This window comes from Rhinoraja longicauda, chromosome 35 (genome assembly GCF_053455715.1).
Source record: "Rhinoraja longicauda isolate Sanriku21f chromosome 35, sRhiLon1.1, whole genome shotgun sequence".
Taxonomy (NCBI): Eukaryota; Metazoa; Chordata; class Chondrichthyes; order Rajiformes; family Arhynchobatidae; genus Rhinoraja; species Rhinoraja longicauda.
Window position 1 is genome coordinate 14920153 of NC_135987.1, and position 22802 is coordinate 14942954.

The following is a 22802-nucleotide window of genomic DNA, read 5'->3' on the forward strand; positions in this document are numbered from 1 at the left end:
CTTTAATCCAGTTTGTTCAGTCATTACATCATCGTACCCTGCTGATTCGAACCCATTGCGTGTGACCACTCAAAGCCATTTCAATGCTCCAACATCAGGAGCTCTTCAAGAGCAATCTGGCATTTTCTTCACTGCAACTTAGCTGGAAATACTCAGACATGACTTATTCTTTCAGTGCTTATCACCAAGCAGAACTAATGACAAATACTGTGACTGGTGACCCCGCTGCTGCAAGTGATTACAAGTAACTTAGTGCACGACATTTGTGCGAAACGCTTCTCCACTCATGGCATCTTCGCAGATCAATTTGCCAGGAGAAGTTACTGCAGTTTTTGTTTCATCCCCTCATTAAGTGGACTCTTTCCCCTGAGTAAATTGTTGCCTTCAGTCTCATCGTACATGCCAGTTACATGCTGACGCCCTGTTTTAAGGGCGCAAAGTGCAAACACATTGTCTAATGCCTGCCAAGATATCATTACGATTGATAATAAATCTCACTGTTGAGATTTGGTTTGTACATTCATTGCATTCCTACATGAAAATAAAATGCTGATGTTAAAGGAGAGGTTTAGTGCAATAACACCCTTTGTTCTCTCTCTCTCTCTCTCCCTCTCTCCCTCTCTCTTTCCCTCTCCCCCCTTCCCCCTCTCCCCTCCCCCTCCCTCCCCCCCACTCTCCCTCCCCCCCCTCTCTCCCTCTCCCCCTCTCTTCTCTCTCTCTCTCAAAAATTGTACCTTCACATCAAATAGTTTACTAATCTATCCTGAAGGCTCAGTTGTGGTCACTAGGACACCCTAGCTCTGTGGGCCTCTGACCCTTGGCGAGTGAAGGCCCTTTGAGTCCCTGCAAATTCACCATTAAAAATTTGAGTGCTCGCTGGTGTAATTTTTAACAGTGGTTTAAAAGAGGTCTTACTTTCTCTAAACAAGTGACTAACCCTGATTTGGTTTTAACTTCTCGTTGGTGACTGCGGGTTTTCTTGGTTCAGTGAGATTCTCTCGGCCTGAGTGATTTGGCAGAGATGTCAAAGCCTTGCAAACAAAACCACCTACAGCATTATATAAGAAAATAACTGCAGATGCTGGTACAAATCGATTTATTCACAAAATGCTGGAGTAACTCAGCAGGTCAGGCAGCATCTTGGGAGAGAAGGAATGGGTGACGTTTCGGGTCGAGACCCTTCTTCAGACTGATGTCGGTTGAAGGACAGGCTTTGACCTACAGCGGTTGAAGGACAGGCTTTGAAAGGAAATTGGAGATGTGTTGAAGGGAGGACAAATTACAACTGTACAGGGGGCTGAGCAAAGTGGTTCTTGCAGAGAACTCGCCACAGGTTGATGGTTAAATGGCCTCTTCTCCTTGCTTTGACAGTTCACTGATTGTGTGTGTGCAAGTGCGTGCGCAAGTGTGTGCGCACAAGTGTGTGCGTGTGCAAATGTGTGCGTGTGCGTGAATCTGTGTATGCGTGCGCAAGTGTGTGTGGGCACAGAGTTGTGTGTGCGAGCAAGTGTGTGTGGGCACAGAGTTGTGTGTGCGAGCAAGTGTGTGTGGGCACAGAGTTGTGTGTGCGAGCAAGTGTGTGTGCGTGCGAGTACATGTGTGTGCATGAGTACATGCGCGTGTGCATGCATGTGTTTGTGCACGTGTCCGTGTGCTTGCATGCGTGCGAGTGAGTGAGACTGAGACAAAAATGAAGGAAGAGAAACATTTGGGAAGTGAGGGGCAGGGCAAGGGTGAAATGTTTCCAGAGACTTCATTTTAATTACATTGTGCGCTTGACGGCACAGAATCACAATATTTACCCCCCTGACCTTTTTTTATAACTTTACTAATACCCTTAATATAATTACTCATGTTTCTCATGAGGAAGTGTTCACGGTAGGTACAACTTGAGCTCAATTAGAGGCTGATTGCTGTTGCAGGTTCTGGAGATTAACAGGGGGACCCTAGTATCACCTTCAGGGAAACCTTTCCAATTTCCATACAAGTCTGTGAACCAGTTCTGTCAACATACTTTAAAAGCTGAACTGGTTTTAGAAAGAGAGACAGAGATAGAGAGTGAGAGAGAAAAGAAAGCATCTTCAGAAAATGGAACCAAATTGGCATCAGCAGATATTTAAAAACACTTTTGTTAGTATCTAATGTATGTTCTTTGTCAATAGGTATCCTTCCAGAGATTGTACATCACCAAGCTTGATTTATACCGGAAACAAATTAAGATGAAACAGACCGAAGGTATTTATTCACAAAGTGCTGGAGTAACTCAGCCAGTCAGGCAGCATCTCGGGAGAGAAGGAATGGGTGACGTTTCGGGTCGAGACCCTTCAGCAATGGGTCTGAAGAAGGGTCTCGACCCGAAACGTCACCCATTCCTTCTCTCCCGAGATGCTGCCCAACCTGCTGAGTTACTCCAGCACTTTGTGAATAAATACCTTCTATTTGTACCAGCATCTGCAGTTATTTTCTTATACTAAGATGAAACAGACACTTGTTGTGCATGTTCTGCACCTCTGTTCAGGTATAACCAGGGATATCTCCCATAACATAGCAACCCCTCCCTTCCTCAGTAGACCGTTCATTCAGCCCCGTTGCTGCTTACAGGATGATCTTGTCGCAGTTGTCCATAAACCAGCCCAAAACTAATTCATTCCACGATCTGGGTTAGCATATAAGTCAGCACAGCAATGTAGCTCCTTATGGTAAATGACCATTGTAAGAGTTGGTAGTTGTTATTTACTGTGGGTTTGGGGATCGTGGTTAACCCAAAGAATGAGCACGGCTTTGTGTTTTTCTGTTCACACCCAGTTCTTGTTGATGTTTTTATTGTTTTGAACCTGACACTCCCTCTTCACTGTTTGTTAGTCTTCAGTTGGCACTTGTTTTTTTGCAGACAGGATGTTAAGTTGCTCACTAAGCCAGCTGGCAATGAGCCATGCCAATTGTGCTCTGCGCTGAGCCACTTACTCAATAGAGAGCTGAGATTCACTCCATTGGTGGTGATTGTGGAGTGGTTTAGTTTAGAGCTGCAGTGCGGAAACAGGCTCTTCGGCCCGCCGAATCCGTGCCGACCAGCGATCCCCCGCACACTGACACTACCCTACTCACGCTGGGGACAATTTACAATCATGCCAAGCCAATTAACTTACAAACCTGTATGTCTTTGGAGTGTGGAAGGAAACCGGAGATTCTAGAGAGAACCCACGCAGGTCACGGGGAGAACGTACAGGCTGGTCAGGATGGAATCCGGTCTCTGGCGCTGCAAGGCAGCAACTCTACCGCTGCGCCACCGTGCCGCCCGAGTTGTGATGTTGGCCAGGTGTGAGAAACCTGCATGATCTGCATGGACAAAATGTCCTTTTGAACAACAATGTGGTAACAATGAGCATCATCGGTACCAGCTTTTAATTCCAGATTTCGATAGTTACTTCCATTTAAATGATTCAGCTGGCATGATGGGGCTTGGCTCATCAGTGGTCCAATGCCTCAACCACGATGCTAACCAGTCTGTGGTTAAAGATGAAAGCAGGGACATGGCACTGTGTGCAGGGACCAATGTTTCCTCCCTCCCTGCTATCTCAAGGTCTACAAACCAGAGCTAATTTTAGAAAGGCTTGCAGAATCTTACAGTGGAGGAGGAGGCCATTCGGCCCATCTTGCCCCTCCTTTGGTTCCACATCCTGCAAATTACTACTTGCCCTGTGTTTGATCCCACCACCACTTTGTGGCGACACAGTTGGTCACGTTCTCAGGGTGAGAGCAGGAACTTAAATTTAAGACTAAGGGGTAAGCCATTTGGTGAGGGGAAGTCTCTACTCCCAGAGAGTGGTGAAACCCATGGAAATCTCTGCCCCAGAAAGCAGTTGAAGCTAAATCATTAAATATATTAAGGAAGGAATTAGATAGGTGCAGAGTGAACAAGGGGCACAGAGATAAAGGGGGAACCAGTGGCTGAATTTGAAAACAAAACGCCGGAGCAACCTAGCGGGACAGGCAGCATCTCTGGAGAGAAGGAATGGGTGACGTTTCGGGTCGAGTATCTCCAGAGACTCTCCAGAGATGCTGCCTGTCCCGCTGAGTTACTCCAGCTTTTTGTGTCTACAGTTTAATCTGCCATTCCTTCCTACATTGAATCATCGCCATGATTATTCAACAGACTCAGAGGGCTCACTCCGGCTTATTCTCTCTTGGTTTCCATGTTACGTTCTCTCTCCGTTTACTTGCCAGCTGCTGTGATGGGGTTTGACTTATCAGTGGACCCTGAATGCTGGTGAACTGACTAAACCACGTTACAACCACACACCCACCTGTGGTTTGTGGAAGTAATGGAGTGAACCTGATCACACACATCCATCGCCTGATATTAAACATTCTCTAGCTGTTGTGTTTGAGGGTGTGGAAGGCTAAGGTTCCCCTGCAAGTCTCGCCCGGCATCTGGATGAACAACTCTCTCCTCACTTTCCCCTCGTCCACTTGTCAGTCGCATTAAATCTGTGCACCCCCGGTTACTGGATTGATAAGCATAACTGGAGCAGTAGTACTGATTGAGTTCAGGAGGACTGTCTTTAGTACTACAATTCTACTATTTCAGAAGGCAAATCGAGTTATGATGAGATTGCAGAATTTGGGCTTTTGCAGTTTTTTAATTTCCAATGGTAAACTTGTTGTGTATCTCGGGTGGAAAGTTGAAGTATCTAGGAAAGTTCACTGTAAACAAACACAGCATGTTGCATCTATTCCAGTCATTTCACTACACATCAGTGCCCTTCCTGCTTTGTGAGACATCCTGTAGGTATGATGTGATAGACACGTTCGAGAGGAGATGTGACCTTATCATGTATCTATACACTGCAAAAATGGATTGATTGTAATCATGTATTGTCTTTCTGCTGATTGGATAGCACGCAACAAAAGCTTTTCACTGTACCTCAGGACACGTGACATTAAACTAAACTGAAACTGACCAGTTGAGACAAATTAGTTAGAGCAATTGAACTGGGAAAATGAACTGTGGATGGATCATCAAATGTGATGCATAGAGATGTGGCTGATGGAATACTGCAGCTAGGGTTGCCAACTATCTCACTCCCAAATAAGGGACAAAAGGTGACGTCACCGCCCCGCGCCCCACGTGACCTCACCCATCCAGCGGCCACGTGCTCCCGCTCCACCAATGGCGGCCGCTCGGGCTGGGAGCCGGGTTGCTACGCAACCTCTGTTAGGCGGCGCTCGGGCCTACACTGTCCGGGCTTACAGCGGCCCCCGGGCCTACACTGCCCGGGCGTACAGCGGCCCCCGGGCCTACAGTGTCCGGGCCTACAGCGGCCCCCAGGCCTACACTGCCCGGGCGTACAGCGGCCCCCGGGCCTACACTGTCCGGGCCTACAGCGCCCCCCAGGCCTACAGTGTCCGGGACTACAGCGGCCCCCAGAGATGCTGCCTGCCCCGCTGAGTTACTCCAGCATTCTGTGTCTACCTTCCAAATCCTACCATTTGGTTGGATTAAAATAAAATCTCCTCCTTTTAACTTGTCTCCTTTGTCAATCACTATGAGTCTGTGCCCATTGTTTATCAACTCTCAGTCAAGAGAAGAAATTTCTTGTCAGAACCCTCAAAATTTTAAGATCTCCATCAGATTTTGTTGTAACCTTCTCTGATGGAGTCATACAGAATGGCAAACATGCCCTTTGGCCCAATTTGCCCACATCGACCAACATGTCCCATCTACACTAGTCCCACCAGCCTGCGTTTCCCCCACATCCCTCCAAACCAGTCCTATCCAGATCGATGCTGTAAGGAAATGTATCTCCAGCCTACCCCACTGAATAGCTGCTATTTTAGCACCAGTCAAACAAATCACTCGAACTGCTCCAAAGCAATTCCTGACAATGCCTTCAGGTAGATGTTTAACCCCTGCAACATATATGTTGAGGCTAGGATTGACTCACTGTTCCTTACTTTAATTTGGTCAGTAGTTGACATTGAATTCAGGCATTCATGATATTTTGCTTTGTGTTATAGACTCATAGAATCATACAGCTAGTAAAACAGGCCCTTCGGCCCAACTTGCCCATGCCGACCAACGTGTCCCATCTAAACTAGTCACACCTGCCTGCGTTTAGCCCATATCCTTCTAAACATTCTATCTACGTACCTATCCAAACACTTCTTAAATGTTGCAATAGTACCAACCTCAATTACCTCCTCCGGCAGCTCATTCCATATACCTACCTACCACCCTTTGTGTAAAAAGGCTGCCCCCTGGGTTCCTAGTACATCTTTCCCTCCTTGCTTTAAACCTATGTCCTCTGTTTCTTGATTCCCCTACTCTGGGTAAAAGACTGCATTTCCCCGATCCATTCCTCTCATGAGGAATGTTCTATAGTTTTTTGTCACTTCTGGTAAATGCATCTTAAACCATGTTGGGCAGTAATTACCATTATGCGCATTGGAAATAACATTTGGCTAAATGAGTAAATTGCAGCACACAATCCCTAGAACTCATGGATCCGAGAGGGAGAATAAAGGAGGACCTGGAGTGGGGGAATTGACGAAAACTAAAGGGGCCCACAAATGGAATGTGTTAAAATGGTTTGCGTTAAAATAGGATACTTATAACTTAGTCAGCGCCCTTTATGTGGTGAGTCTTTGCATACCTTGGGTATGTAAAACAAGGAATATCACAGTGACTTGCACATGTGACAATAAAATATCGTCCGTTCGTTCATTCATCATTGAAGAGGAATGTGTCAAACCAGCAAGAGACAAGGAGATCCATCAGGAATCAACCTTCTCAAGAGCAGAAACTAGGGGAGATTATTTGCAGCAACTGCAAGATCTGGGTCAGACTTTTAGAGTCACTGGCAATTCTGTCTGCAAAGCTGGTAAGAGTACACAAATTCCACCCCCCCCCCTGCAGATAACTAGAGATCCACAAGGACCAGGCCTGAGATGTCACCTACTGCAGTGGAAAATGTGCCTTTGTTTTTAGATACAGAGCATAACTTAGAATATAGAAACATTACAGTACAATTGATTTTCCACAAACCCAAGATGTGTGGTGTGTTGGAAACAGCCTCCACATTTTCCCCCTGCTTTGTATAGTCTGCATCACATACAGATGCAATTCTGGAGGAGGAGAGGAATGGTGGAAGGTATAAGGGACTTTTTTTAGATGTTAGAAATGAATTTACTGTGGTAAAGTAGGTGGTGAATTATATGTGATTAATTCCAGTTCTAGCCAGCCAATCCAAGAAAGATATTGCACCAGGAAGTAAGCAAAACCAAGTAACTGCTGCCCACACAGCTTTGACATTCCCCTTGTAGAGGGCAGAAATCTTTGGACAGACTCTGGTGAAGTTCCTGGAACCAGAAGATGTTTTGTTCTTTGGGAGGTGAGGAACAGAGAGATTGACGTGTGCAATGGTGAGCTCTCCATTGTCCATGATCCTCCCCACAGGATGGATTGAAATGCTTCACTGCATGAGAGGCACTAATGGTCCACTTAAGCAAGAGCAGGTTTTCATAAGCTCCAGGAGCAGAACTAGGCCATTTGGCCCATCGAGTCAACTCTGTCATTCAATCATGGTTGATATATCTTTCCCTTTCGACTAGTGTTGCCAACTTCCTCACTCCCAAATACGGGACAGGGTGACGTCACCGCCCCGCGCCCCACGTGACCTCTCCCAGCCAGGGGCCACGTGCTCCCGCTCCACCAATGGCGACCGCCCGGCCGCCATTGATGGAGCGGGAGCACGTGGCCGCTGGCTGGGTGAGGTCACGTGGGGCGCGGGGCGGTGACGTCACCCTTTGTCCCTTCTTTGAGAGTGAGGAAGTTGGTAACCCTACTAATACGGGACGAGGGTGGTAAACCAATTTAGCCCAAAGTATGGGATGTCCCGGCTAATACGGGACAGTTGGCAACCCTACTCTCAACCCCATTCTGCTGCCTTCGCCCCATAACTCCTGACACCCTTATTAATCAAAGCACCCATCGTGCAACTTGATCCAGTGATAGTTGAAGATTTACTGGGTAACTCACTTCATGACCTTGGGGCTCAGCACCATTATCCCATTGACCATCAACCTGCCTTTGCCTTTAGCTTCTCATGGGTACTGCATCACCAACCCTTGCCTGACTCTTGTTTTGTTCTTCCTCCACCCAGTCACCAATCACAACCACCTGGATGACTGACTCAACCCATGTGTTTCCAGTCCCCCTCATTGGATAAAGTTCTGACTCAACCCTGCCCTATTCTGACCTCCTCTGCATAGTGGGCCTGCCCAGTAACAATGATTCAAGAACTCTGCAATCCCCTAAGTTCTGCACTGGCTGCTTGTGAAGACCTTTCTTGCAAAAGTAAATCCTTTACAGGCGGAAGGTATGCAAAACTGATCCCATTGCACAAAATGGTTTGGCCTCATCCAAAGTACAGTCTTGCAATAGGGAGTCATGAACGTAACAGTGGCCTACCATGCATGCAGGTTTTTATACATCCTTTGATGCGATTTCTAGTCCCAAATCTCCATCCACACTGAGCATCTGGTTTTCCAATGTTTATTCAGTGGGGTGGATGCTTTTAATGAAACAGGAGATGAGGCCAAGATGGCCAACAACCAAAATAGCATCATTAACTCAGCATTCTAACCAAAGGTACTTCATGGACTATTTTGTTGGACACAATTTGACAGTGAACTATTATTGAAAATTGAACAGCAGTTTGGTCTAACTTCAATAGAACAACTTGAAGGATTTTCTTATTGTGTCTTGCACTAACCTCTTGCTTTATTGCAGTTTTCTATCTTTTGGAAATCTTATTATAATCTATATTTTTGTATGTTTGAGTCTATGTGATCAGCCATGATCACATTGAATGGTGATGCTGGCTCGAAGGGCTGAATGGCCTACTCCTGCACCTATTGTCTATTGTCTAGTGTTATGGTGTTGCAAGCAAGATTTGTACTTGTGCCTCACCTGTACATGACAATAAACTCGACTTGACTTGAGGAACATATGATGGGGCAGAAAGATTTGGAGAGGCTATTTTTTTAGAGATGTGGGCCTTGGCAGTTGAAGGCACAAGCTTCAATTGTGGGCTGTTGGAAACCTGCGATACATGGGAGGCTAAATTGATCAATATATTAAATACTGACACAATTACACACTGGGTTTTCAAAGCCCATGTTGCTTTCTTTTATGACATCTTCAAAAGAAGCCCCAAGTTTAGAGGACAACTTGCAGTGGGCCCTGCAGATAACATAGATGTTTCCCCAGCAGAAACATGAATTCCTAATCAGCCACCTGCTCGAGACTGTCTATTATTTCCATGGAAGAAGAAGGAACTGGACTGTGATCTGGTCATAGATTGAGCGGTGCTGGCTCGAAGGGCTGAATGGCCTACTCCTGCACCTATTGTCTATTGTCTATTGACATGGGCTGGGGGTTTCAGGCTTTAATAAATGAGAGATTCTTCATCCCTCCATGTAGTGTATTCTTTAAGAGGATGAATAGCCTTTTTGTTTTCACGTTCTGTTGTACATTTCAAGTTACTGCTACCAACTCTAATTTCATGCAAATGAAAGTGGTTTTTTTTTCCAGATAATAAAATCTGCAGCATTCAGAGTGACGGGCACGTTCAGTGAAAGAGTTCAGTACATTGTGAGCAGGATACTCACTGCTGTGTGGGTGGGTGTGTGTGTGTGTGTGGGCCGATACATAGGATGGAGGACTTCACACACTATCACAGTTTCAGATACAAGTCATAGCTTGCTTCTCATCTGGTGCCCTTTACAAGTTGCTGCCAATAGCTGAGAATTATTATTCAATGCCCCAACCAAAAAGGGACTGGGCAACAGGTAACAAATCAGTACAACTGTTCAATAAAAGCTCACGTTATCTATTCGGTATATATAACACACCACAAAATCCACATGATTTTTTCATCACATCTTTCACATACCCAGAATGACGTTATTTTGCAAGTAATGTAGGAAAATAACTGCAGAAGCTGGTACAAATTGAAGGTATCACAAAATGCTGGAGTAACTCAGGGGGTCAGGCAGCATCTCAGGAGAGAATGAATGGGTGACGTTTCTGGTCGAGACCCTTCTTCAGACTGAAGAAGTTTACTTTGCAAGTAAACTCTGTTTCATACGAAGAGACATGATGTGCACACATTGGGACGTATTCACAATCCTCCAATCTACCTTGTTGCGGCCCTTGCACTTTTTAATCTGCAATTTCTCTGCAGTTGGAACACTATATTCTGCGCTCTTTCCTTTCCCTTTCAGCTCTAACTGTTGTACTCACGTATTGTTTGATTATAATCATGCATGGATGAACAGCACGCAAACCAAAGTGTTTCACTGTATCTCGTCGCACCCGACAGTAATAAACCAACACTAAATCAAACAGCAGAATGACAGTGAACAACTTCTTCAGTATACGGTTGAATTTGGGCATTGGCCAGGGCACTTGCTTTTCCCCCATTTTGTGGCGTGGGATTTTATTACACCCACCCAAGATGGGTACGTTTTATTGTTATCGCACGCTCAGCATTTTACTATGAATGTCCCCCCCTTCCCCTCCCACCCTGAGATACATTCACTGAGGTATCTGCAGTGGCAGTCCAACTCTCAGCCTGTGGACTCTGAGACAGTCGTGACAGGTACCTACAGCCCAAAGCAGTTGGAAAAGAGACAGGCACGCAAACTTATAGAAACATATAAAATTCTTAAAGGATTGTTCAGGCTAGATGCAGGAAAATTGTTCCCGTTGTTGGGGGAGTCCAGAACCAGGGCTCACAGTTTAAGAATAAGGGATAGGCCACTTAGGACTGAGATGAGGGGGAAAAAAATAATTTCACCCAGAGAGTTGTGAATCTGTGGAATTCTCTGTCACAGAGGGCAGTGGAGGCCGATTCACTGGATGTTTTCAAGGGAGAGTTAGATATAGCTCTCGGGGCTAATGGAGGCAGGAACGGGGTACTGATTTTGGATGATCGCCCATGATCATATTGAATGGTGGTGCTGGCTCAAAGGGTAGAAAGGCTTACTCCTGCATCTATTTTCTATGTAAGGCAGAATTGAACAGGCTAGATGCAAGAACAAGTTTCCCTATTTTGGGGGAGTCCAGATCCAGGGGTCACAGTTTAAGAATAAGCCATTTAGGACTGAGACGAGGAAAAGCTTTTTCACCCAGAGTTGTGAATCTGTGGAATTCTCTGCCACATGCAGAATGTAAATATGGTGAGCGGCACCTGATTCAGAAATCGCCTGGGGTAAAGCTATTCCCGTTGTACAATTGTTACACTTGCTGCTGGGCAAAAAGGGTGGCTGGGTTTTTACCAACTTTGAACGGGGTGAGTAAGAATGAGCTGTTCTGAGAACCAAAACAATGTGGACTGGCAGGGAGTTGTGGACAGTGCCGCATCTATGACATTCCTGCTGAAGACCTGCTCAGTGGAAGTCCCGTTTAGTAAAACCACAGCTGGCCGTGTTCATTTGCATTCCGCTGTTGCACAAGTGTGCGAGAAACAAGAGAACAAGAATTTCAGGAACTCGATGGCTTTGATCAGAGTTTGCGGTGACTTTGTACGGTCTTTAACTTTACATTTAAAGAAGACCTTTAAAGTCGACCCTTCCTCGAGTCCTTTAGGTGGAAGGGTGTAGAGTGGCAGCTGCAACTCAGAATGAGAGAACTAACTATGCTTTGCTTGTAAACCCAACAATTTGGTTTGGAACCAATTTATAACTCTGATAAAAACATCACAACTGGTAATTAAAATAAAAGGGAAGTCACTATTTCAGATCTGGATCAAGATTAACTGAAATGCGGTATTATTGCACTATTGAACTGGCAACAGTCTCAAGTATTTTTTAGGTAAATGCAGCAACGCGCAGTCTTGTTTGTGCACAGTCTTTCTTACCTTTTGTAACTGTGCCAAGAAGCAGTAAGACAGTCAACGCTTGTAGCTCACAGGTTATCCGGTTTTGAACATCCATTGCTGTGTGCTGCTTTCCCCAGATTCAATCTCCTCTCATCTGTCAGCTCCCCTGTCTGAGTGTATGTGTGCGAGCGAGCGAGAGAGAGGGAGAGAGAGAGATCCTCATTGATGTTTACTGTGTGAGCTTTAAGCATTGACTTCAGGCCAGAATCTGTGAGTGTCTGTATTTAATAGGCTGTGGCTCAAGCACTGTGAAAGAAACTTGAAACCGCAAATTTGCATGAGGCAGTCTCACGAATGTTTTAATTGGCCCCGGCCTCAGGAACTGGCGTCTCTATTGCCACTGTCAGACAGTACTTTAGAAGAGAAGAAGCAGGCTGTTACCTATTCCTGGCTCTTGGAAAAATTGCTCCTCCAAACCCCCCAATAATTCAGGGTGATCATGACACAAATGCACTAGCCTGTCTGGTAAAGTGGGCTCCTCCACCAAAACTGCCAGGAATGCATGCATGATCACACATGAGGACCCATGTAACATTCACTGTGCAGAGTCTAGGTTGCTCCTATGTTCCAGGAGCAGAATTAGGCCATTCAGCCCATCAAGTCTACTATAGACAATAGAAAATAGGTGCAGGAGAAGGCCATTCGGCCCTTTGAGCCAGCACCGCCATTCAATGTGATCATGGCTGATCATTCTCAATCAGTACCCCGTTCCTGCCTTCTCCCCATACCCCCTGACTCTGCTATCCTTAAGAGCTCTATCTAGCTCTCTCTTGAATGTATTCAGAGAATTGGCCTCCACTGCTCTCTGAGGCGGAGAATTCCACAGATTCACAACTCTCTGACTAAAAAAGTTTTTCCTCATCTCTGTTCTAAATGGCCTACCCCTTATTCTTAAACTGTGGCCCCTGGTTCTGGACTCCCCCAACATTGGGAACATGTTTCCTGCCTCTAACGTGTCCAACCACTTAATAATTTTATATGTTTCGATAAGATCCCCTCTCATCCTTCTAAATTCCAGTGTATACAAACCTAGTCGCTCCTGTCTTTCAACATATGACAGTCCCGCCATTCCGGGAATTAACCTAGTAAACCTGCGCTGCACGCCCTCAATAGCAAGAATATTCTTCCTCAAATTTGGAGACCAAAACTGCACACAGTACTCCAGGTGCGGTCTCACTAGGGCCCTGTACAACTGCAGAAGGACCTCTTTGCTCCTCTTTACTCCGCCATATAGTTAAAAACTTGACCCGGCTGTGGCTCACCGGCAGTCTGTCTGTCTTTTTCCGTCTTTGTCTATTGTTACCGTTTAAATGTATGTATTGACCTACTTTTAGCTGTGTATATGTGGGGGGGTGGTGTGGGGGTGGGGGAAACCTTTTTTCTAAATCTCCTCCTCAACGGAGGCCTAACACCGTGGAGTTGGCGGCCTCCAGCTGGGAGCGACCTTGAAGGCTCCGGTCGCAGGGCCTGGACTCACCATCTTACCTGGACTTACCGCGGGCTCTGTGGACCGCAACATCGGGAGCTCGCAGGCCCCTGGCTGGCGACCGGCTTTCGGGAGCTCCAGCCGTAGCAGCTTCGACCGCCCCGAATCGACCCGCTCGCAGGCCCTTCATCGCCCTGCGTGTCTCGGCCGCGGCACTTTCCATCGCCCGGTGAGGGCTCAGGACCTTCATCGGCCTGCTCGGCTCGGCCCTGGGACCTTCCATCGCCCGGCGGGGGTTTCAAAAGTCGGGAGCCTCGATCGCCTCGAGGCAGCAGTTTGACTGCCTGACCGCGGGAGAAGAATGAGGAGGAGATAAGACTTTTCTTTGCCTTCCATCACAGTGAGGGTGTGCCTGGAGCAATCGCTGTGATGGTTGTCTGTGTTAAACTGTAATTGTGTGTCTTGTGTTCTTTATTGTTTACTGTCAACCATTTACGCCGGACCCTGACGTGAGAGGACGCTGGCGCTGTTTGTTCTCTGCTTCTCCGTCAGGGTAAATCTTTTGTTTGTTTATTTACTTTTATGTTTTGTTTACTCTGTAAAGCGTCTTTGAGTTTCCAGAAAAGCGCTATATAAATTAAATGTATTATTATTATTATTATTATTATTCAATCAAGGGTGATGTACATCGCCCACTCAACCCCATTCTCCTGCCTTCTCCCCTGATCCCCCTGCTGACTGTGGTTGGCCATGTCCATGCTGCTTTAATGCATGTTATCACCTTCTCCACAGCCAACAATGGAGCATTGTGGGCTCCTTGGCCATCGGTACCGGCTCTAATTTGTTCTGTACCTTTTCATACCTCTAGTTTCCCTCTCCCCTGACTGAGTCTGAAGAAGGATCTCAACCCGAAACGTCACCTATTCCTTTTCTCCACAGATGATCTTGATTTTCCAAGCTCGATAACCAACACCCCCTCCCCAATATCCCTCCTCCATCTCCAATGTTATTTAAAAGACAAAGCACATTAGGTTATAGTCACCAATACAGCACCGAACCAGGCAAAATGTGTCGGAAGGAACCGCAGATGCTGGTTTACACTGAAGATAGACACAAAATGCTGGAGTAACTCAGCGGTTCAGGCAGCATCTGTGGAGAAAAGGAATGGGTGACGTTTTGGATCGAGACCCTTCTTCAGACTGAGAGTCAGGGGAGAGGGAAACTAGAGGTATGAAAAGGCACAGAAGAAATCAGAGCCGGCACTGATGGCCAAAGAGCCCACAATTGTCCATTGCTGTCTGTGGAGGAGATGATAACGATGGGGATTCGAACAGTGAAACTAGCAGGACAACTATGGTGGAGGTGGCACGGAGAGAATGGGAATGCAAGGGTTACTTGAAATTAGAGAAATCAATACTCATACCACTCGGCTGTAAGCTGCCCAAGTGAAATATTAGGTGCTATAAGAAAATAACTGCAGATGCTGGTACAAATCGATTTATTCACAAAATGCTGGAGTAATTCAACAGGTCAGGCAGCATCTCGGGAGAGAAGGAATGGGTGACGTTTCGGGTCGAGACCCTTCTTCAGACTGAGGCAAATATGAGGTGCTGTTCCTCCAATTTGCGTGTGGCTTCACTCTAGGTTCGGCCCAACTCATCCATGCTGACCAATATGCCCATCTAAGCTAGACCTACCCTGTCCAAATCTCTAAGTGTTGTTATTGTTCCTGCCTCATCCACCTCCTCTAGCAGTTTGTTTCATATGTGCAATGTGTGAAGACATTGTCTCTCATGTCCCTTTTTAACAGGTCTGGTTGCACCTTAAACCTATACCCTGAAACCCTCATCTGGGGAAAAGATTGTCGAGGCCTGGAAAGAACAGAGGATCCATGACTCCCTGTAAAGTGGTCACGGAGTGGGGAAGAAGGTTTTTGGCATGCTGGTCTTCATCAGGAAAGGCATGAGTATAGAAGTTGAGATGTTATGTTGCAGTTGTACAAAACCACACATGGAGTATTGTAAGAAAATAACTGCAGATGCTGGTACAAATCGAAGGTATTTATTTCACAACATGCTGGAGTAACTCAGCAGGTCGGGCAGCATCTCAGGAGAGAAGGAATGGGCGACGTTTCGGGTCGAGACCCTTCTTCAGACTGATGGAGTATTGTGTTCAGTTTTGATGACCATGCTGTACAATCGATGCCGCTAAGCTGGAAACATTTTTCATGAGGCTGTCGCCAGGACTTGAGGGATGGAGTGATAGGGAGAGATTAGGTGAGAGGCAGAGTTTAAAGGAGATGTGCATTGCAAGTTGTTTTAATATGAAGGGTCATGGGTACCAGGAACGCACTGCCAGAGGTACTGGTTGAGGCAGATACAATGGTACCACAAGAAACGTAGAAACATAGAAAATAGGTGCAGGAGTAGGCCATTCGGCCCTTCGAGCCTGCACCACCATTCAATATGATCATGGCTGATCATCCAGCTCAGTAACCTGTACCTGCCTTCTCTCCATACCCCCTGATCCCTTTAGCCACAAGGGCCACATCTAACTCCCTCTTAAATATAGCCAATGAACTGGCCTCAACTACCTTCTGTGGCAGAGAATTCCACAGATTCACCACTCTCTGTGTGAAGAAATGTTTTCTCATCTCGGTCCTAAAAGACTTCCCCCTTATCCTTAAGCTGTGACCCCTGGTTCTGGACTTCCCCAACATCGGGAACAATCTTCCCGCATCTAGCCTCTCCAACCCCTTAAGAATTTTATATGTTTCAATAAGATCCCCCCTCAATCTTCTAAATTCCAGCGAGTACAAGCCTAGTCTATCCAGTCTTTCCTCATATGAAAGTCCCAGGAATCAATCTGGTGAACCTTCTCTGTACTCTGTACCCCCTCTATGGCTAGAATGTCTTTCCTCAGATTAGGAGACCAAAACTGTACACAATACTCCAGGTGCGGTCTCACCAAGGCCCTGTACAACTGCAGCAGAACCTCCCTGCTCCTATACTCAAATCCTCTTGCTATGAGACTTAGATAGGCACATGAATATGCAGAGAATGGAACGGTATGGATCATGCAAAGGCAAATGAAATTAGCTTATCTTGGTATCATGGTTGGCACAGACGCGATGGGCCAAAGGGTCTGTTCCTGTGCAGTACTGTTCTATATTCTGTTGGACAGCCTAGGGGTTGACTTGTTGGAGTGCAGGATAGATGTATAAAATCATGAGGGTCGTAGAGAGGGTAAATGCATGCAGTTCTTGTCTCAGGGTTGGGCAATCAACAACTGGACGACCAGTTTAAGGTGAGAGAGGAAATATGTAATTGAACCCTGAGGAGCAACTGTCTGATATAGAGGGTGTTACATATGTAGAACAAGCTGCCAGAGGAAGTGGTTAAAGCAGGTACAAAAACAATATTTAAAAGACATTTTCACAGATACTTGGACAGAAAAGGATCGGGCCAAATGCAGGCAAATGGGACTGTCTTAGATGGGTACTTGGTAACATGATCACTAAACTAAAAACTAAACTGAACTAATCAGTGTACCAAGGAACCAACGAGGGAATGGGCTATTTAGAACTGCGATTGTTTAATGATCAAGAATTTATTGATCACCCAGTAGCAAAGAGTGTTTGAGGGAACAGTGATCATAACGTCACAGATTGTGATCTGGTTTTATCTTAAATAAATGTCTTAAATCTGAATACAGTAAACTACAAGTACACGAGTTGTGAGATGCTCATGGTTAGATAGATAGATCAAAGAGTAGACAGTTGAAAAAGCAATAGTTGGGTTATCAAGTGATTTATATCTCATGGTAAAAGTCACTAGCAAGTTAATGAAACATATATGGACAGGCGTGTGGATAAGTAATGTTTAGAGGGATAAAGGCCAAATACAGGAAAATTTAATCAGTTTAGTTAGGCTTGGCACGGTGATGTTCGGCCGAAGGGCCTGTTTCCATGCTGTATCTCCAAACTAAAACTAAACTGAATTTTAGATATGCATCTTCGTTAGCATGGATAGGTTGGGCCGAAGGGCCTGTTTCCATGCTGTATCTCCAAACTAAACTGAACTTTAGATATGCATCTTGGTCAGCATGGATAGGTTGGGCCGAAGAGCCTGTTTCCATGCTGTATCTCCAAACTAAACTGAACTTTAGATATGCATCTTGGTCAGCATGGATAGGTTGGGCCGAAGGGCCTGTTTCCATGCCGTATCTCCAAACTAAAACTAAACTGAACTTTAGATATGCATCTTCGTTAGCATGGAGAAGTTGGGCCGAAGGGCCTGTTTCCATGCTGTATCTCCAAACTAAACTGAACTTTAGATATGCATCTTGGTCAGCATGGATAGGTTGGGCCGAAGGGCCTGTTTCCATGCTGTATCTCCAAACTAAAACTAAACTGAACTTTAGATATGCATCTTGGTCAGCATGGATAGGTTGGGCTGAAGGGCCTGTTTCCGTGCTGCCAAACTCTATGAAAATAAATCTTTTAAAAGAAAAGAAAATAACTCCCAGCAATATGCAAGTGATTACCATTCAGCACAGGAAGACTAGCGGCAATTCTGGGATGTTGTCAACCCTTAGTCAACCCTTTTGCGATTGCAGCTCCGAGACTGTGGAACAGCATCCCTCTCCCCATCAGAACTGTCCCCTCCATCGACTCCTTTAAGCCCAGGCTCAAAACCTATTTCTACTCCCTAGCGTTTGAGGCCCTCTGAGGGGATGCTGTGAACTGTTTATGTATGTGCTGTTATGTTTGTGTGCCATTGTATGTTCGTTTCTTAGTACCTGAACTGATGTACGGCACTTTGGTCAACGTGGGTTGTTTTTAAATGTGCTATACAAATAAAATTGACTTGACTTGACTTCGTGAATCAGGACTTAATTGGAGCTTTCGGGTGGCACGGTGGCACAGCGGTAGAGCTGCTGCCTTACAGCGCAAGAGACCCAGGTTCGATCCTGATTGTCTTAAAGGAGATAGTACGTTCTCCCCGTGACTTGTGAGGGTTTTCTCCGGCTTCCTCCCACACTCCAAAGATGCATAGATTTGTAGGTTCATTGGCTTGGTGTAAAAGGTAAAATTGTCCCCAGTGTGTGTAAAGCAGTGTTAATGTGTGGGATGGCTGGTCGCTGCAGACTCGGTGTGCCGAAGGGCCTGTTTCAACGCTGTATCTCTACATTAAACTAAACTTTGGTCAAATTGTATTTTTTTGAGGTATGAAAGTAAAAGTAGACGAGATTCATTTTGTTGCGGTGCTGAAGTCCGGCATCAGAACCAAGCGTTCCGAACTGAAGATTCATTTGTAAATAGGGCGCGTGGTCTGGTGAGAGTGGAATGGGTCGATCAACTCCTGCCCTATTCCACTGCTTCACCCATGTGTTTCCTGATGCTACATTTCTGACATTCAACACATTGCATCTTTCATGCCTTGAATCAGAAATTAGAGGAATTATTATTATTCTAAATATTGGAAGTGGCTGTCAAAAAGCTCAGTGTGGTGTTCCGGTTCTAATGTTTGGGAACGTTTGACGTTAGTTCCGTGCCTTTAACTTAATGAAGTGAAACTTAGTCTGACACACAATGATTCCACACGGCCTTGCCTTCCTGTTCGCCAGAGTTGTGTTCACTATCCCATATCTCCTCGGCCTGGGTCTCTTGGCAGCTCTGAGACTGGCAGATCCCCAGGCCACAGGAGATGTTTTAGGGAAGGGAACGACTGATCAGCTTGGCACAGCGGGTAGAGTTGGTGCCATAGTGCGCCAGGGACCCGGTTTTGATCCTGACTTCGGGTGCTGTCTGTACGGAGTTTGCACGTTCTTCCTGTGACCGTGTGACAATAGACAATAGATGCAGGAGGAGGCCATTCGGCCCTTTGAGCCAGCACCGCCATTCAATGTGATCATGGCTGATCATTCTCAATCAGTACCCCGTTCCTGCCTTCTCCCCATACCCCCTGACTCCGCTATCCTTAAGAGCTCTATCCAGCTCTCTCTTGAATGCATTCAGAGAATTGGCCTCCACTGCCTTCTGAGGCAGAGAATTCCACAGATTCACAACTCTCTGACTGAAAAAGTTTTTCCTCATCTCAGTTCTAAATGGCCTACCCCTTATTCTTAAACTGTGGCCCCTTGTTCTGGACTCCCCCAACATTGGGAACATGTTTCCTGCCTCTAATGTGTCCAACCCCTTAATAATCTTATACGTTTCGATAAGATCTCCTCTCATCCTTCTAAATTCCAGTGTATACAAGCCTAGTCGCTCCAGTCTTTCAACATATGACAGTCCCGCCATTCCGGGAATTAACCTAGTAAACCTACGCATAGTTTTCTCCGGGTGCTCCTGTTTCCTCCCACACTCCAAAGGCGTGCGGGTTTGTAGTTAGCTTCAGGAAACTGTAAATTGTCCCTGGTGTATAGAGTAGTGCTAGTGTACAGTGTGAACTCTGGTCGGCGCTGACTCGGTGGACAGAAGGGCCTGTTTCCTCGCAGTATCCCTAAAGTCTTAAAATCTAAAGCTTGAAATTATGCTGGAAAATATTAGTATCGGAAGAATTGAATCCATTTATTTTAGGTTTATGGATGTTTTCATTGAAACAGTGGAGGAAGAAATCTCATGCAAAATCAATTCACTCTTTCAATAGTATGACAAGATGGTCAGAATGTTATTTCTTCTTCATCATCAATGGTCTAATTTCTGGAGATTCCTACCAAACTGTGCAAGACCACAGGGGCTCAAGATGGCAGCTCACCCCCACCTTCTCAAGGCCAATTAGGGAAAGTCTCTGCCAATGATACCCACATCGCAATCCTCATTAGAACCCCTAAAGTCATTACCAATGGAATTACTCAACTTTGTCTTTGGCTTCACATGCTTTGACAACGTTGCAGTTAGCTTTGCTAATCCTTGGCATTGCTTCTCTCTGTATTTCCATCTGTTGCCATCATCTCCCATACACTTCCTTTAAGCAATATTGTTGTAGGTGGCATAGTTACTATGTGGTGTATCGTAACCCAATATAAAAAAATATGCATCTTTTCCTGTGCTCTGCAAGATTCATTGCAGTATTGTCGAAGGACATCTTGTCCAAATTACTATCTGACAGTATAATCAGTAAAGCTCCTGAACAGAAAGGTTGTGTAAGTTGTCATGTTGAAGCAGAATTACCAATGTGTCAGAACAGCATCTGCATTCTGAGCTGTTGAACGTGAATGCAGGAGCATGAAGATGATGCAAGCCTTGCTACAAAGTTGGCTTTAAAAAGAGCAGTTCATTGTGTCAGGAGGAAGTGGAAAGTGTTTCATCATAAGATGTTAGAATGTTTGCAACATGACAACCTCTTTACAAGTAATCATTGCAGGATAGGCATTAAACTTCACAACACAACAGGAATAGTAATAGAACGCGTCGGGGAATAGTTAGAATCTGTTCCTTGCAATAGAATTTATATGTTATGCTTGCATGAGTTATGAGTGTTGTTAGTGAAGCCAGCATTGACAACCCTTGAACCTTTCCGCTGACTGGTCAGCACGCAACAAATGCTTTTCACTGCACCTCAGTACACTTGAACCTCAGTAAACGAAACTGAACTGAGTAAGAAGGAACTGTAGATGCTGCTTTAAACCAAGGATAGACACAAAAAACTGGAGTAAATCAGCGGGACAGGCAGCATCTCTAGAGAGAAGGAATGGGTGACGTTTCGGGTCTAAACCCTTCTTCAGTCTGAATAAGGGTCAAACCCCTTGACCCTTCATCAGTCTGAAGGGCTGAATGGCCGACTGCGCCTATTTTCTATGTTCTATGTATGTACCTCTTTAAAATGGTGCCAGCACCACCATTCAATGTGATCATGGCTAATCATCCACAATCAGTACCCCGTCCTGCCTTCTCCCCATATCCCTTGATTCCGCTAGCCCTAAGAACTCTAACACTCTTTTGGATGCATCCAGTGAATCGGCCTCCACTGCCTTCTGAGGCAAATTCACAACTCTCTGGGTGAAAAAGTTTATCATCATCTCAGTCCTAAATGGCCTACCCCTTATTCTTAAACTGTGGCCCCGGGTTCTAGACTTCCCCCAACATTGGGAACATGTTTCCTGCATCTAGCATGTCCCGCTTTCCCTTAATAATTTTATATTTGAGCGGGAATGGAGCGACTGAAAGATTCACATGCAAAACTCTTTCAAAGACGATAAGGTGGGGAAGGTTCACTAGATGCTAGAAGGTTCACAGAAGCTTAAAGTGCCATGGCAATGAAATTTCAACATTGGTAGATGGATTTTTAATAAACGTTTGAACGTGAACATGGACGAAAGTGAACCCGAGGAAAGTAAATGGGTAATATCCCCCTCATGTTCCTATTCTGATATGTGAATCCAGGCTGGAAGTTGGAAGGTGCAGTGATATGAAGTCTTTAGGAGGGGGTGCTCCTACTGTTTGCTTTAGGCTGGGGATCCAGTTCCTCTCTGGTTTGCATGGAAACATGAGTGCACGCATGCATATTACAACAATCCCATGCTCAACATCAACAAACCAAGGATCTCACTGCTGTCTTCGGAAAGGGGAAGTTGGGAGACCACAAGCCTGTTTCCATCGCTGGGTCAACAGTGGAGAGAGTTAGCAGTTTCCAATTCTTGGGCATTATCATCTCGGATATTTTGTCCTGGCCCCAGCAAACAGATGTAATCACAAAGAAAGTGTGTCAGCATCTCAAACTTGTGAGAAGCTTAAAGAGATTCACCATGCCACCGAATGCTCTAACTTCTACAGAACTGGCTGCATCATGGCTTGGTAAGGTCATAAGGGATAGGTGTAGAATTAGGCCATTTGGCTCATCAAGTCTACTCTGCCATTCATTCATGGCTGATCTATCTCTCCTTTCTAACCCCATTCTCCACCCGTCTCACCATAACCTCTGACACCCGTACTAATCAAGAATCTATCTATTAAAAATATCCACTGACGGCCTTCTGAGGCAACGAATTCCACAGACTCACCACCCTCTGACTAAAGAAGCCTCTTGCAGGAACGCGAGGCTGCTGAGAGCGATGGGCTCAGCCCGGTCCATCACGGGCACAGCCTTCCCCACCAACAAAAGCATCTACATAAGCGCTGCCTGACGAAGGTGGAATCTGTCATCAAGGAATCCCAACACCCGGCTCATGTCCTCTCTCCCGCTGTTATCATCGGGCAAGAGATTCAGGTGCTTGAAGTTCCACACCACCAGGTTCAAGAACCACTCTCCTGCAACCATCAGCTTGAATCGACCCGCCTGCCCTAATCCCACCTCAGCAACAGAACACTACGGACTCTTGCACCATCTCACACTTGCTTTCCCATTGTATTCCCACACGAATGTCTTGTTTTCTTTCACAATCTTATGTGCCCGTGGTACTGCTGCTGCAGCAAGACCTCATTGTAC

The 22802-nt window shown here is 45.7% G+C and overlaps 2 protein-coding genes across 2 annotated transcripts in view; one reads left to right on the forward strand and one right to left on the reverse strand.

The window, feature by feature from the left end:
- The window catches only part of vsir (V-set immunoregulatory receptor), a 55400-nt gene extending 43258 nt beyond the window's left edge, over positions 1-12142 (reverse strand). The window contains exon 1 of the mRNA XM_078428660.1: positions 11925-12142. Coding sequence (XP_078284786.1) covers positions 11925-12000 — 76 coding nt within the window. The 5' untranslated portion in view covers positions 12001-12142. The remainder of the gene's footprint in view (positions 1-11924) is intronic.
- cdh23 (cadherin-related 23) overlaps positions 1-22802 on the forward strand; it is a 694191-nt gene that overhangs the window by 586881 nt on the left and 84508 nt on the right. The gene's annotated exons all lie outside the window — the stretch shown is intronic.